Source organism: Solenopsis invicta, chromosome 4, assembly GCF_016802725.1.
Source record: "Solenopsis invicta isolate M01_SB chromosome 4, UNIL_Sinv_3.0, whole genome shotgun sequence".
NCBI lineage: Eukaryota > Metazoa > Arthropoda > Insecta > Hymenoptera > Formicidae > Solenopsis > Solenopsis invicta.
Window position 1 is genome coordinate 28580491 of NC_052667.1, and position 17644 is coordinate 28598134.

The window sequence follows — 17644 nt, forward strand, 5'->3', positions numbered from 1 at the left end:
TCATTGCCTCGAACAATATGACAGTTAATTAAAACAGTCTATCAAAATTTTTGCTTGATGCGGCTTCAATGTGTACTACTCCGTACATATTATAGCTTAGTTTATAAGTGTTATAATGTTATAAGATGTGATGTTGAGAGTTATCCTCCATTTTCCAACCATGGATATAATACAAGCCAAGATGGGTTATTTCCATGAATAAAAAAACTGTGAAAAAGTAGGAAAAAAATTCAGCTTTAAAAAATTATTTCTTATTTAAATATTGAACGTTGTAAATTAAGAGATACGCTATTAAATCCCGTTAAAGTATATTTGAAATCAAAATTGATATTTTTTAAAACGATTTAATATTCTACATTAAAAAATTTATAAATTTTTATTTTTTATTAATTAATCTATAAAGTTATCATTTAAGAAAAAACATTATTTCTTATAAGTTTATTGTTAATTATTTTATTTTACTTATTTTATTTATTATAAAACAGTATAATTACTGCATATAAAAGAAAGCTAATTTATGTTATAAAAAAAGCATAAAATCTTAGCAACAATGATATACAGCAGCGACAAGGACACCATCAGTTCGGATGCTCCGCAGCCGTAAGTCACGTGCTCTAAAGGATGTTCCGTGAAGCAACCTCTCAGCCTGCGTTTCTTCAGATCGTTTAATGAAATCTTGTGGCAAGGTTCGTCGGCCGTGCTATTTGTGTACTCAAAAGGTAAGATAGTGACGGGTGTTACTTCCAATCTTCTGTAGCATGTCGGATACATACTGTCCACCACAACTAACAATAAATTAGTGTGTACCACCTATAAATTATGATAAGCTATTATTTATTAGAAAATTATCCGATTATTTTATTACATATATATAATATGAAATGTATGTATCTTTACACAAAACTCTTATCAATTTCTTATTAATTAAATAATATACGTTAATAAATTACATTGTTTTATAAACTGAAAAAAATATACAAAAAATAGAAACGAGTATTAATATCATCAATAAATTGAAAAATTAAAAAAATTTCTGACGTTAAAAAATTCTCGATTATGACAAAGATTTAATTATTTATAATTATCATGCTGATACAATAACCTTGCTTTAAACAATTTATTTTAATGCATGTAAATTATATAACTGTCATTATCATCGAATCAAGAAACTATTGAATAATATTATTTTTAATTATTTAACATTATGGCAGCATCAGGTGCAGACTAATACGTATGCAATGATATAATTTGAAGAATTAATATTTTAATTAATTGTATGAACTTATGTATAATTGCAAATTAATAATTAAAAAAAAATTAAATTAACAACAAAACAAAAAGTAATACACTTGCGTGTTTCTTTGTAAATATTTCTTTTACATTAAAATTGACAAAAGAATATGATATTCATACAGTAGTTTTACAATGTTAAATTTCTACATTAATTTAAAACTATTTTGAACCACATTTATCGGTGTTAAAAATAAAGTATTACGAATTGCAAATTCAAAACACTTATAACAGAAAAAGTATTTCTGCACAATTACTACAGTTAAAATCAACTAATATTTTGCTCAATCTGTAAAAACTATACAAATTATATCGGTTTAAAATAGAAAATATTTACTTTCTGAGCGTAGAAAGGTCGCGAGCAGTAATCGGTGTGGTTGGTAATGCCTTTAGCAGCAATTGTCTCATTCAACATATAAAGCGTTCGCTGTTGATCGCAGGGATAGTGATAGAGACAGGGTTTCGGTGGTGGTGGCGGATCAGGTGCATCCTCATCCAAGTGGACTTTGCCGTGAATACCAGGTAAGTTTACAAACTGGGTCGCAAACCATATCAACCGTAGCAAAAACCAGAGCAACATTTTTGCAATATGTTGCAGTGGCTCCATCAAACTGATGGCGGAGTTGCCGATTCGCTAGAACAATTTGCGTTTCCATAAAAACATTCTCTTTTTCTTAGGAAGTAAAAGAATAATAGGGAATAATACTATCGGAATCAACTTGTTTTTCAAACCATTTCTAATTTTCTCATTAAATGCAAGATTCTTATATATAAATTTTTTTAATTAAAAATTTAATTGTGAAATATTTTTTAATCTTTTAATATACTCAATATTCTTCGATTCTTCTCAATCATTAAATTATTCTTTGGCATACATTACTTACGGTTTCCTGACACCATGCTTGATAATCATAGATGTCTACCGGTTTGTAAAGACCCTGCTTGACCATGGAGAGCATGACGGCGCCCTCCTGAGTGCCCATAAATTGCCCAGTGTCGTTATGTGCGTCCGAGATCACCACGTAGCCATTCTGATCTAACAGGTAGCAGTCGATCCATTTATGGGCACAATTCATGTTCGAGTTCGTCGTTACTGAAGTTATTGCGATGAATCGCTCGTAAAAATCTGTCATTGGCATCTGAAAACCTATTACGGCTGCCGGCGCTTTCTTGCCACCGTCTTTAGGCGATAGGCTCATCGAAGCTGTTATTATTGCATCTGCGCCTGCTTCCGATGGAACTACAGAAATATTTTGTTTCGTATAATACATGATATTCTATCAGATATCTTAGATATAATCATAAATCGTGTATAATAATTATATAAATGTTAATTTTAAATCAATCAAAAAATATTTGGTAAAAAAAAATACATATTTTAGAATACATATACAAAATTAATTATAAAAAATTGTGTGTCTTATTAATAATAAATGTAATTCTCACCAGATAAAGAAATACTATCGGGATCTAGCTCATTTTGAAAGATCGCGCCTTTATACCAAGGCTCATTCACTGCTCGTTTATAAAGGTCACCGAAGACAATGCCGTCGTCCACACCTGGTGATTTGCTGGTCCTAAGATGATGCCATCTAGTGAGGCCGCTTTGCGTCGCGACAAATCTTACAAAAATACCATAGAGATGTGCCAGATTTCGAGCCTTCGGAGGCAAATCCTCAACATAGTCACTGTAAAAGCTGTTGTTTGTTGCCTTGGCATCAAACACGAGTAACTGCATAAGCTCCTTGTTGCAGTAGTAGTCATCGTGCTTGAGTGTTCGACTGCCACAGTCGGGTTCTTCATCGACATTTTCATCTATAGATGGATAAGCTTCATATTGCTCAGACCAGCGCCAGCCAGGTCGGCTCATCAGCGCCAAGAAGTGATGCAACTCATCTTCCGAACTATTGAATTTATGATCCTTTAGGTAGTGATAACGGCAATACACCCAGCTTGGATGTATGCGCCAATGATCGCCCACAAAGTAGTCCGACACATTTACGTTCATGTTCTGGTTTCTGCGGATTTCGTCACCGACCTTAAAAAGTTTAACATGCGATTATTTGAACATCCAATATTAATTAATGTAATTATTTTTTAACAGCAATTCAGTCTGTAATTAGTATAATTATTAGTATGTTTGCAATTATCTAGAGGCGCGGTCGCGACTCGCGCCTATGTAGGAAAAGCGAGTCGCAGACCGACCCTCTTTTACGCGAGTCAGCGAGTTCCAAGCACGCAAGATTATCAGATTTCAGTAATGGCTGAATCGATCAAGTTCTGAGTAGTCTCAAACGATAGCTTGGCCCCGACTTGTATAATAAAAGTGTTTTTATTTTTTCTCTCCGTGCCCTACGAGCGGAGATATCGCGACGCAAAGTCTAAATATTCTACATTTCATTTAAGAAACGTCGTCGTCGCCCTCAGGAATTCTCCCTTTCATATTTTCGACACAAGTAGCGCTGGCATACATCAGTCAGCCGTATGCGACTTGTGGTGTACTTGTGGTGTATGTGGTGTAGTATTTCTTGTCATCTTGTCATCATCATCATATCCGTCGTGACAGGTTCTTTAACCTGATCTTTATTCGTCAGTCATTATTAACAATAATCTTGGTAAAAGTCTCTGACTAGCTTTGTTTTATTCTTTTTTATTGTGAATTTATATATTTTATTATAATTTATTGCAGACATAAGGATTGCATTGAACATTGAGCTACAAAATAAATTATGATCAGAAATATTTAAATAGTCTGTCAGTGGAGGAGACAGACATTGCGCTGCAAATAGATAATACAATATCATTACAAGAACACGATGCCGATATTGAAAAAAATATAATATAACAATTGTCAACTTTGAACAATCCGTTTTTCATGAAAGCTATGGAAGAGTACGTGTCATGTGAATTATATAAAAACGATACGGTGGATGCTCGTATGCATAATACTCTTAATTCTAAAGCAAGGTCAGATACATAATTTAATCGTATATATATATATATATATATATATATATATATTATATAATATATATATATATATATATATATATATATATATATATATATATATATACCTAAGTGGTATTTATATATACCTTTATTTATATATACCTTTTGAAAGAAAAGGTAAAAAAGGCGCCTATGTGTGTGCGCGCACCTAAAAATCTTTATTTTTTCAACCCAAATAATATGTATTATTTAATATTTTCTACAAAATCTCTTATTCCAACCTAAGTGGTATTTACTTAAAATAAATATCTTGAAATTGTGCAATCTAATAAACATGATATACGTTTATTCAAAAAAATGCATGAAATCTTTTAAAGTGCGCTTATTATGAAGAGAATATACTTTTTCTACAAAATCCATGGTAGTATTTGTATTTTTTTGAAAAATATTCCTATTCTAACTCTACTGGCAGTATCTTTAATTTTTATACAAAACCCACGTGCTACTATATCTTCTCTGTATTGTCATTGAAAAATCTTCCTATTGCAAAAATTCAAGTGATAGCACCTTTAATTCTCATTGAAAAATTTTATTTCAACTCAAATGGTATTTCAACATTTAATTTCAAAGAATTAAAGAGGAAACAATACAAAATGAGAAAATTTTATTGAAATAAAAAATTTTTAATGTACAAAAACATGGCTCTGCTAAATAGGAAAAGCAGAAAAGACATAAGAAAGAATGCAATAAATGTAACACTTGTAAAATATGCATTATAAAAGCAATTTATGAAATAAGTTTTAGTTTCATTAACATTTAAGTAACATCGTAAGTCAAATTAAGATACCACTTGGATCTTAAAAAAATAAAGATGAAAAAACTCTTTATTTCAATAAAATGTTCTCATTTCTGTTAACATATAAATTATTTAGGTTAAAATAGATTACAAAATTTTAATATGTTATTTATTTTCAATTAAATACCACTTGGTTTGGAAGATTTTCAATGACAATACAGAGATAGTAGCAATTAGGTTTTGTACAGAAATTATTCAATTCTTCTCATTGCTTTTTCTATTTAGCAGCGCCATATTTTTGTACATCAAAAATTTTTTATTTCAATAAAATTTTCTTATTTTGTACCGTTTCCTCTTTAATCTTTTAAATTAAATGTTATATATTCCATTGAAACTTATTAAAATTAAATACAACCACTTGGGTTAAAATTGAAAGATTTTTCAATGGAAATACAAAAATAGTACACTTTGATTGTTTAAAAGATTTTTTGGAAAAATGCGTTTAAGTTGAATTAAATTACATAATATTTAAGGAAATACTACTTGGAATAAATTTTTTCATGAGAATTAAAAATGCTATCACTTGAATTTTTAAAATACAAAGATTTTTTAATGACAATACAGAGATAGTACCACGTGGGATTTATATAAAAGTTGAAGATGCTACCAGTTGGGTTAGAATAGAAGTTTTTCAAAGAAAATACAAATACTACTACTTTAATTTTGTAGAAAAAGTATATTCTCTTTATAATAAGCGCACTTTAAAAGATTTCACACATTTTTTTTTTAATAAACGTATATCATTTTTATTAGATTACATAATTTCAAAATAAGTTGCGCGCAACACACATAGGCGCTTTTTTTAACTTTTTTTGAAAAGGTAATTCTGTACTGATTAATTTTATACATAATAATAATAAGGTGAAAATATAAAAGTATTATTAAAGGATTGTTACGTCGAAATATTACGATTTTTTATACGCGGGTTACATAACTACAGATAAAAATTCAATGTTATCCGCGATAACAAATGACAGCTGCATACACTGCAGCCCAAGCTCCATATCTTTCCGTCACATTTAACATTTCAATAACAAGAAATTAAAAAAAATATAATTTGACACGATTGAAAAAAGATGAATAAAGCCAAAGCGTTTCATTTACTATATATAATTTAATACATATATAAAATATTGTTTACGTAAGATTTAATACATCCATTCTATCTTACTTTGGTCGTGTAACTGATCTTCCTCAAAATTATCAATTTGCTTCAGCATATACAGAGTGTATTTCAGAATGGACAGAATGGATAACCGTTAAAAAGATAACATTAAATAAAAAGTAAAAATTAACGAAGATCCTTATTCTTGACAAGTATCGGTATAGTCGTTATAATGTCATCGATATTGTTATGAAGAGTTAAAAATAAACCTTTTTAAATTAAATTTGAGATTAACTTATTTTTTAAATAAATTAAATTTTGAGTTCAACTAAAATTAACTCATCTTTCTTTAAATTATTAATTTGTTTTTAGCATGTACGAGCCGTTATCTATATCTTATGTAACGGCTCGTATATGCTAAAGCAAATTGATAATTTTGAGGAAGATCAGTTACACGACCAAAGTAAGATAGAATGGATGTATTAAATCTTACGTAAACAATGTTTTATATATGTATTAAATTATATATAGTAAATGAAACGCTTTGGCTTTATTCATCTTTTTTCAATCGTGTCAAATTATATTTTTTTTAATTTCTTGTTATTGAAATGTTAAATGTGACGGAAAGATATGGAGCTTGGGCTGCAGTGTATGCAGCTGTCATTTGTTATCGCGGATAACATTGAATTTTTATCTGTAGTTATGTAACCCGCGTATAAAAAATCGTAATATTTCGACGTAACAATCCTTTAATAATACTTTTATATTTTCACCTTATTTTTATTATGTATAAAATTAATCAGTACAAAATTACCTTTTCAAAAAAAAGTAAAAAAAGCGCCTATGTGTGTTGCGCGCAACTTATTTTGAAAATATGTAATCTAATAAAAATGATATACGTTTATTAAAAAAAAAATGTGTGAAATCTTTTAAAGTGCGCTTATTATAAAGAGAATATACTTTTTCTACAAAATTAAAGTAGTAGTATTTGTATTTTCTTTGAAAAACTTCTATTTTAACCCAACTGCTAGTATCTTCAACTTTTATATAAATCCCACGTGGTACTATCTCTGTATTGTCATTGAAAAATCTTTGTATTTTAAAAATTCAAGTGATAGCATTTTTAATTCTCATTGAAAAAATTTATTCCAAGTAGTATTTCCTTAAATATTATGTAATTTAATTCAACCTAAACGCATTTTTCCAAAAAATCTTTTAAACAATCAAAGTGTACTATTTTTGTATTTCCATTGAAAAATCTTTCAATTTTAACCCAAGTGGTTGTATTTAATTTTAATAAGTTTCAATGGAATATAAAACATTTAATTTAAAAGATTAAAGAGGAAACGGTACAAAATAAGAAAATTTTATTGAAATAAAAAATTTTTGATGCACAAAAACATGGCGCTGCTAAATAGAAAAAGCAATGAGAAGAATTGAATAATTTCTGTACAAAACCTAATTGCTACTATCTCTGTATTGTCATTGAAAATCTTCCAAACCAACTGGTATTTAATTGAAAATAAATAACATATTAAAATTTTGTAATCTATTTTAACCTAAATAATTTATATGTTAACAGAAATGAGAACATTTTATTGAAATAAAGAGTTTTTTCATCTTTATTTTTTTAAGATCCAAGTGGTATCTTAATTTGACTTACGATGTTACTTAAATGTTAATGAAACTAAAACTTATTTCATAAATTGCTTTTATAATGCATATTTTACAAGTGTTACATTTATTGCATTCTTTCTTATGTCTTTTCTGCTTTTCCTATTTAGCAGAGCCATGTTTTTGTACATTAAAAATTTTTTATTTCAATAAAATTTTCTCATTTTGTATTGTTTCCTCTTTAATTCTTTGAAATTAAATGTTGAAATACCATTTGAGTTGAAATAAAATTTTTCAATGAGAATTAAAGGTGCTATCACTTGAATTTTTGCAATAGGAAGATTTTTCAATGACAATACAGAGAAGATATAGTACCACGTGGGTTTTGTATAAAAATTAAAGATACTGCCAGTAGAGTTAGAATAGGAATATTTTTCAAAAAAATACAATTCTGCAATTACTTCAAATGAAATTATTAATAATTATTTTAAATGCAGTTATTTAAGGATAGCGAAATTGCCATTCTCATCCTATCTCTACCTTAATCCAAGTAGTTCCGTAGTTGGGTATAACAACCGCAAGGCTAAATGGAGTGCCAAGTAAGGGTGCATAAAAGTAATCACGTTTCTCAAGATTGATCCGACGATTGTCATCGTAATGCAATTTCACGGGAACCCCAGTCATATTACCTCGTTGGTGCTTCACCAAGGCTGATCTCAGTTCCAATAATTTGGGACCCGGATTTCTATGGTCATTTTCAATAAATAAATATTTTAAATAAAAAAATAAAAAAACGTAATAATTAAGCAAATATAAGATAAATATAAAATGTTTTATTTTTGTTAAGTAAATATATTGTATTTATCTACGATTTATTCGAGACACTATAATAGTGAATGACTAAAAACGTCATTTTCGTTACCTCGGTCCGCCCCCGTCGTCATGTATCTCCACCTCCGTGAGGTCGACGCTGTTATAGTTCAATTTAAGGCGGCCTTTGTAAACCGGTCGAAGATCTGGATGCAATATCACATAACCATTGTTGGATACAATAAAGGCGTAGCCGTTCACACCGAGTTTATACGGCAACGTAAGCCTGCGAATGTCGTCAATCGGTATATCCGTGCCAGCCACGCCGAGCAATGTGTCATTCGTTGCATCTGTCATGTTGCTTTTGCGATAGAACACAGGTGTGCTTACGGAAGTCAACAGTCTATATTCTTGCTTAGCGGTGGTGTTCAGGGTAGACGGATCCGCCTCAATATTCTCGTCTTTGTGCAGCTACGCAGAACGATTGCGAGAATAAAGAACAATTTCGATGATAACATATTGTCTCCTTTGCAATATTTGTTAAGAAGAACGAATTCATCGCTAAATTGGAACAAAAGCAAAGTATCACGCTATCTAATCCATTCTCGATCACTTCAATGGCGAGGTATAGGGAACATGTTTCGGAACAAAGAGGGCAACCGCAGTCCCATAAGAATTGATTACACAAATTTTTCATCGTGTAGTATTAAGTAATATTCTTAAATCAGAACTTGATTTAAAAAAATCTTGTCGTCGAGCGTTTCTGAAGAGTTCAAGTCTTTGGTTGTCCACTTAATCCCAAGCATTGTGTAATCAGCAACTAACTACTGATCTAATGATAGAAAATTAATAAAAAAAGAAATAAACTCATTAAAGCCCAGCCAACAGGATACTAAACTTAGTTCGAGATACTAAGTTCTCAATCTGCTAATGGTAACCAAGTGGTCACAGACTACTCGGTGCATCGATTAGCCATATTCCAATGCCTAGCGATTAATTACTTGTGCGTGTTTGTTCAGTTCTGCGAGAGTCGACACCTCAGCGAAGTACATTTAACTAAATCCTCCAGGTATTAAGCCTTTGACAAGTTCAAACGAGATATTTGACAAATTCTCAATTAAATTACCATATTTTAATTATACACAATTAATATTTAATATAAAATCAGAACAAAAAGTAACATTTAATAAGGTAAATTAAATTTGTTTTTATTATCTCGCTTGATCTTGTATGAATTATCAGAGTAATCAAAAATATCTACTGATTTAAAACAATCTTTTAATATCCTTTCTAAAAAGAATTATAGCAAAGTTATATTATCGTGCGTCATTCTTGTATACTCTCGTTTGGAACTCGAGAGAATATAAAAACTTGTAACTAAAGGAGGTATAGCGCGATCTACACAGATCTACACGGAGTGCTTGGAAAGCCTAGGGATAGGCAGCGGGGGTGCTTTCTTGATCGTATCTAAACCTGCTGTATGTAGATTGCATCCTCGTTTATTCGCACGCCCAGCTGTTTTCCTTTCAGATACTTTTGTAGACGCGACTTTTGTTCCTCATGCTCCATCACCAGCCACAGCCAAGCGGCAAGTGCCGGACTCTGATGGAATTTACGTGTGTTTATTTTATTCTTTCTATGTATGCTTTCGCTTTTACAAAACATTTAGATATCAATTTTTAAGCAATTTGTCATTATTCAATTTTTAAATAAACTTTTTTAAATGCGATCAAATGATCAATAATTAGAAAATTGGGTATTTTCCAATATTGAATAAATCTATTGTATAAGATCCATACTGTATTTAAAATGATGAATCAAATAACAGAAATATACTCTAACAATATACTTCTTGTAAACTTATCATTTGGGAAAAAAAAACTTATTTAATTTGATCACAGAATATTACAGGAAAAGATTAGATTAAAGTAAAAATTTCGATAGATTTTATTTTTAACATTTCTTACCGTGACATCGGCATAAACATGCGTCCACGCAATAGGGTGTACGACACTCTGAAGCACCAAGGGACGCGCCACAACCGGGATGTACTTGAGCACTTGCTCACGCACTTCTTCCAGAGTTCGCACATTGTAGCAGTCGCCACGATTCAGACACGATCTCACCATCCACTGGACGTCGTCCGTCATTGTCGCTTCTTTGCCTATAAGATACGTAAACACTCGCACCGGTACATGAGTACTATTTTCTTTCCAATTCCATTTTTTAAATACCTAAAATAAAAAAAAGAACAGTTATAATTAGTAATGTTCAGGAAAATTTTCACTATCACTATTTACTTTTAAAATAAATATTTTATTGTTATTTATTTATGTAAATAATTTTGGATTTATCATTATTTTCTATTACATTCCTAAATATAACTTTTTTTTTAGAATAGAAAGGAAAGAAGAAAGTTAATATTATATTTATCAATACTTCTAAAACTTTGCTATTTTTCAACAGCAAAGTTTCAGTAAGCGAGAAAAGAAGAAAAGTTTATTTGATAAATTGATCATTATACGTATTATATGAATTACCTCCTTTAGATTATTTCCTAATGTCCCTCCGGGAACATTATCAGTAATAAGCATAATAAGCTGATTACACGGCAAGTCCACGTCACAACCCCGTGTTTCCCGATAAGTTTCGAGTAGACTAAACGCCTTAGTGAAGGCCGCTGGGAGATCAGAAGTACCATTTATCTGAAATTTGTCCATGGATTTCTTAAGAGTATCAAGATTCTCCGGAGTGGCTTGAATCAGCATATTCTTAAAACATGGCACAGTCTCGGTCGCCTCTTTGGAAAAATTCAGAAACGCGACGAAGTCGTTGTTCGACAAGGTATCCAGAATTGCGCTCACCGTTGTCTTTGCTGCCATAACATCATCGTTCCGTTAAGATGAAGCTATGGATATACTCTTTAACAATATTATATCACAATGTTTCAAATATAAAACTAATAGTTGCAATATTACAGAATGACAAATATTAATTTATTAAACAAAAAATTATATATTTTTTGCTCCAACTTATTTATTTAAAGATTTAAAATTTTATATACTAAAATTTGATTGTAAAAATTTTAGTTATACACTTTTAATTCAATTTTCTTAATAAAATCCATTTCCCATACCGATCGTGTTTTCCATGCCTTTCATGCTGCCGCTGGCGTCCATTAGAATCACCATATCTTTGCTGCACGTGGTTGCCTCTATAAACCAACTACGTAGCCTGCAGTCATACAGATCAGCATTATCATTATCATCATCACCATCACAATCATCATTATCATCATCATCACCACCACCACCACCACCACCACCACCACCACCACCACCATCATCATCATCATCATCATCATCATCATCATCATCATCATCATCATCATCATCACCATCATCATCATTCTTATTTGTTCGCCATTGCATAGCAGGATATTGTCGAAGCATACCAGTGACTGTACCAAAATATTGCCACGATAATGCCGGATCGGATTCATAATTCTGACGAAACGTTTCGTCCAACGGTTCACTCTTGGCGATGTCTTCAATTACATTTCGCGTGAGATCGTATACGTTGGTCGGTATATGAACCGATGAGTAACTTGTATTTACTGGGATGTTATAAAAATGCGAATCCGAGATCAATTCCATTTCTCTGAAATCAATTTGTAATATCTCTCCTGTCTCAATTTATCTCATTTTATAATTTTGATGATATGCCGTGACGATATATTATTGCTTACTCTTATTAAGAAAAATTTTCTTTTATATTATTTTACGAATCTACATTACAAACATATAAAATTAGAAAAATGTATAATTTGAAAAATCAACTTAACATTTTGTCTAATTAGTTTTGTGCAAAGCATCAAAATTATTCCTCGAAATTGTATGTAGAATATTAATCAGAAGCAAAACTTAAAATCAAATCAAATTTGCAGATTATCAAACGGTACAGGATATGTATTCTGTATACGTTTTTTATTCTTAACGGTAGTTGTCGGAACCGCAAATATTTTACATAACAAACAACGCAACGACAACTATCGTTAAGAACAACAAGCGTGTACAGAATACGTGTTCTGAACTTTACCATTTTACGAGCAATAATACAAAAAGTATTAATTGTATATCAAAACATTTTTACGCTGATAAAAGTTGCAAAAAGAACTGTAATATAATAATCATACATAAAATACTGATTTCTAATTCTACAAAGTTAATTAAAATACAGAATAAGTTAAAATTAATCAAGATTTTATGTTCAGTAATATTCTAGAAGAAAATTAAAAAGTTCTACAAAATTAAAAAGATAGAATTATGGAAATCTTTGTTAATTAATAGACATTAGTTATGTACATTAATGACACACACACAACTAACGATAACCAACAAATTCCATCATTATTGACATTATATCGTATTTGTCATTTGCATTCATTCTTAATTCGACGAAATTCTTATCGTTTTTACCCTATTAATCCTCTATAATCCATCAATTCTCGCGGAAGGCAATTTGAGGAGAAAAAGATACAACGAGGCCAAGCAAATTGCTCACCTGAACACGACTACAGGTTCAGGGCCACCAGTAGTACTGTTCTTTACAGTCCTGTTACAATATTTCATTTTCTTTGCTGAATCATGTCCGATGACATGAGCAGGACTGCATTTGCTGGAAGCATAAGAGAAGTTGCCATCCAAGAAAATTGAGTCCCAATTCTTCACAGGTTCCCAACTTTCCGCAGCCTTCTCAGCTGCTATCTGAATGCAAGTAACCGCGTCTATTTTTCGACGCAGCATCCTACCTACATTTTCACTGATTATGTTGATCAAATCTTCTCCGGACTTGTCTTCAACTCGCGCATTCATGCTCTTGTATTTCTATAAGAATTCAATATCACGTGTTTAACGCCAATACTCTTTTATCCGCTTTATTTGAATTATAACAATATTAGAAATAATATAAAAATTAGAAACGTTTAGAAAATTATTAAGAACTTTATATTATAGAAATTAACAAAAAAAAAAATCAAATATTTTTGTAATAAATCATCTGTGATAAACTGCAAATTAAGCATTAAAAACAAAATAGTATAAATTAGCCTCTTGCAAATAATCGTAAATTTATAAAATGTTGCAACTTTTTCCTTGAATAAAATAGAAAAATCGATATTTTACGCAAGAAATCGCAGGATTTCTTGAATTTTAACTATTTGATATTCATTATATCAAACAACTATACATGTGCTCACTTCCAGCAATTCCTCGGGCCGGGCCACTTCGTTTGCGAGTTCCCATAACTCTGTACCCAATTTGTCCGCCCATCTAGTCACACTTGAAGAAAAAAATTACAAAATTTATTAATAATACTTTCATATAAATATTCGAGAGCACATGGATATAATTACAGTTGCATAAAAAAAGGTAATAACGATAAGCGGTAAATCAAATAACGCTATAAAAATAAATACAATAATAAATAAATTATCTCCTAACATTTTATATGTAAGCTTTATTTTAATAGACAATCCAAAACAAATCTTGCAAATAATATGCATGTATGAAAATATTAATCATTATTTCCCAAATTTCCTAATTTACTCAGAATTTAATCAGGTCAAAATCCGTTAAAAAAAGTGTAAATGACTAAATGTTTTATAATTCTAATTTTTATTTTATTTCTCTTTCACTTTAAATTTTCTTTTTCATTCTAATTTTGCTATGTGTTATATACTGTATTCATATTTCCGCTTCTAAAGCACACTCGTGAAGCACATTTGCATTCTAAACTTGGTTACTATGCGGAACTCACATATGCGCGTTTTTAGCCAGACATGCGACGAACATTAACACAAAATAAAAGATGCAACATCGTCCTACAGTCGACGACATGAGCAAGAATCGTCTCGTGTGTTTTCCTTTTACTTTCCCTTTGTTCTCGATGAAACGTTACGTTTCTTTAACTCTTAAAAAAAAAGACGGATTCACAAAAGCTCACAATAGCAGATCAAGTACTATCTACTGCGAAACAAACCGACCGCAAAGATCACCTCCAGTCCGATTATTTTTGGCATTCGAGCAGCGCCGTCTTGAAGCTCTAACGGTCCCTTCTTGTTTTCTGCCGTGGATATTAATAAAATCATGCCGGGCGGCATAAAAGCAGCAGACTAAGTTTTCTAAGGAATTGAAAAGATTGTTAGAAATTGATTTTGATCATAATTATAAATTTTTAATTTTCAAAAATCAGGAAAATCGATTTTACAAGAAATCACATCTCTCCAATTCTTTTAATGTTTATATAATCTATTTATTTTGAATTATCCGTTAAAAACAATTAAAAAATAAACTTTCTTAGCAATTAAAATTTATTAAAATTTTTTTAATATAAATTACATCATTTACTTGCATAAAAAAAAATTAATATAAAAATCATAAATCTGTATACACATTCCGAATTTCTATAGTCATTTCTGATAAAATAATAACTAGAGAAAAAAACTTCAAATATTTATAAAGTATTTGTCAAGAATGATTAATATCTATGAACACATAATCCAATTAAAAAATTTCCTAAAATATTTTCAGAAAAATAAGATTCAAATTTTATATTGAATTTTACATTAATTTTTTGCTGTGCTGACACTTTATTACAAAGCATCTTGCTTTAAATAAGCAATTAAAGAAATTAGGGAGATATTTAAATATTATTCGTAGTCTCAATATACTAAACATTGCTATTTTTTACTTTTCATTTTTTTCACTGATTAATTTTTTCACTTCTTTCTATTTTACTTCATATAACAAGTGTTTTATGAGATACATATAAGAACCATGAGGTTCTTTTTTGCGGTAAAGAGAAAATAAGAAAAAATAAACTTTGTGAAAAAGAATTTAGCTAAAAAGAATAAATCTATATCATTCATTCGAAGAAAATGTAAAAAGCATCAGATAACACTATAATACAAATAATTGTTGTAACACATAAAATCAAATTGTTACATAATTTAGAATATACAAAATTTAATTTATAATTTAGAAGTTACAGAATTCTAGAGCAATTGTAACCAAGTGAGTAATATATATTAAAGTTAAATATATTCAGTTTAAACAAAAAATGTTTGTACTGATAAAATCACTACGTGTTCAGTCATAATAATTTTTTTTCATTGTGCGTAATATGAATACTGGATAATTATGTAATAATTACATAATTATCCAGTATTTTTATAACTGAACACGTAGTGATTTTTTCAGTTCAAACATGTTTATTTAAACTGAATATATTTAACTTAAATATATATTACTCACTTGGTTACGATTGCTTTAGAATCCTATTACGTCTCGTAACCTCCACAATTTACGTCTTTAATTCTTCGCAATTTGCATTGCGGCACACACGTAACAATTTAAACGTGTCTAATAAACAAAAATGGATTCAAAATTCATAATTCATTTTAATTCATTTAAATACATTTTAAATTAAAAAAAAAAGCAGTTAAGTCACTTCAATCCTATGTCATGAATTAAAACGAATTGGATAATCCGCGAAAACTCTTGTTAGATTAAAAGAATAGAAATTACTTCGTTTTATGGATTAAAATGGATTATATCAAGGCATAATTTTTTTTAAATTAAAAAAATAGAAATCCCGTAATTTTAATTTCACTTCATGGATTAAAATAGATTCAAAGAATTCTTAAACTTTAATTGGATAGAAATTCGCGTGGTTATTATCGAATCCAAATTCTTGATTTTTTAAATCCATTTTAAATGTTTTGAATCCATTTCCGTTTGCTAAGTATACACTGATACTATTTAAGGTGGTAATATATCCGTACTTTTATATTTGTTCCAAAGAAAATTTCATTCAACTTAATAATCGAAAATTTCGCGTTTAATTTTTTGCAGTTGAAGTCAAAGAAAGTACAAAATAGAATTTAGGGACACTGTACCAGATCGCCAATCAGAATACCAAGATGTTCAATCAGAAAAACCATTTCTGAAGCTGAAATGATTAAATTTTGTTAAGAGCATTAAGAGCATTGCTAGATATTGAGATTGGTATGTTTTTTCCAAATTGTCGACCACAATTAAAATGCTGCAAGCACACCCCTCCCCTCCCCACACACACACACACACACACACACATTTTTAGTTATATAACTATAACTGTATTACATAAATACATATACATAAAGTTCATGTTAAATCAATAATAATAAAAAAATAAAAAAAAATTGTTTTTATTAATTTATGTAAAATTTTTCTGAACTTGATTAACTTTTTAATTTTTTTATATTTATTTAAATATAATATAATATACATTCACTATTAAAAGCTCTATAGCGCGCGCTTGTTTTGTTCTAGTATTATAAAACTTTATATAAATTAATGGTTTAGTAACTGCAACGTCACACATTCAAATATTATATGAGCGACACATAGATAAAGTGTAAAAATAATAAATAAACAACATTTTCGCGTTATTATAATTTCCTCCAATTTTTGTATAGTTGTCAAAAAATATTGTTATAAAACAAAAAATGTAAAACATAAAAATTATCTAATTAATTTTGCACAGTTGCGTTTTCGAATTATTGCTTTCAAGATAATAAATATTTGAACATTTTACATAAAGTAATAAATAGTTGAAAACAATTTCAACCTTGAAAAATCATAAAACATTACAGACCGAAACATTAATATTATATACCAAGGCTTTCAGTTATAAACACTTTGTATATTAAGAAGCATACATGTTTAGCCAAATGTACTTGCTTACAAAATATGTTTATCGTTAAAATTGTCATTCGTATAAAATTTCAAATAAGAAACAAACGTTTCGACCTTTTTATAAAGTCATTCTCAATGTTATTATATTTTACATTAAAATTTGAAAAAAACATGTAAAGAATTTAGTATACACTCTGCAACTCATAGGTGGGTAGTAATTAATAACATTCAGATAGACTAAATGCGTTTTTAAGTGTTTCTTTTTTTTCAAATTTTGAT

The 17644-nt window shown here is 29.6% G+C and overlaps 2 protein-coding genes across 12 annotated transcripts in view; one reads left to right on the forward strand and one right to left on the reverse strand.

The window, feature by feature from the left end:
- Positions 1 to 50: 50 nt before the first annotated feature.
- Positions 51 to 17644, reverse strand: part of LOC105200430 (voltage-dependent calcium channel subunit alpha-2/delta-3) — a 35912-nt gene continuing 18318 nt past the window's right edge. For 2 of the 11 annotated variants that reach the window (XM_039448483.1, XM_039448484.1), the window contains exons 2-15: positions 14445 to 14808; positions 13885 to 13966; positions 13191 to 13513; positions 11764 to 12287; positions 11168 to 11502; positions 10595 to 10861; positions 10101 to 10229; positions 8740 to 9098; positions 8358 to 8562; positions 2737 to 3328; positions 2175 to 2530; positions 1628 to 1924; positions 560 to 810; positions 51 to 207 (exon numbers count right to left, since the gene is read on the reverse strand). In XM_039448483.1, coding sequence (XP_039304417.1) covers positions 141 to 207; positions 560 to 810; positions 1628 to 1924; positions 2175 to 2530; positions 2737 to 3328; positions 8358 to 8562; positions 8740 to 9098; positions 10101 to 10229; positions 10595 to 10861; positions 11168 to 11502; positions 11764 to 12287; positions 13191 to 13513; positions 13885 to 13966; positions 14445 to 14524 — 3867 coding nt within the window. In that variant the 5' untranslated portion in view covers positions 14525 to 14808 and the 3' untranslated portion in view covers positions 51 to 140. Of the gene's footprint in view, positions 208 to 430; positions 828 to 1627; positions 1925 to 2174; positions 2531 to 2736; positions 3329 to 8357; positions 8563 to 8739; positions 9099 to 10100; positions 10230 to 10594; positions 10862 to 11167; positions 11503 to 11763; positions 12288 to 13190; positions 13514 to 13874; positions 13967 to 14444; positions 14809 to 17644 lie in introns of those variants that run through there. The other 9 variants (XM_039448488.1, XM_039448490.1, XM_039448489.1 and 6 more) reach the window with 9 other exon arrangements.
- Positions 1726 to 17644, forward strand: part of LOC105200389 (protein rolling stone) — a 40010-nt gene continuing 24091 nt past the window's right edge. The window contains exon 1 of the mRNA XM_011167926.3: positions 1726 to 1812. The gene's annotated coding sequence lies outside the window, so the exon portion shown is untranslated. The remainder of the gene's footprint in view (positions 1813 to 17644) is intronic.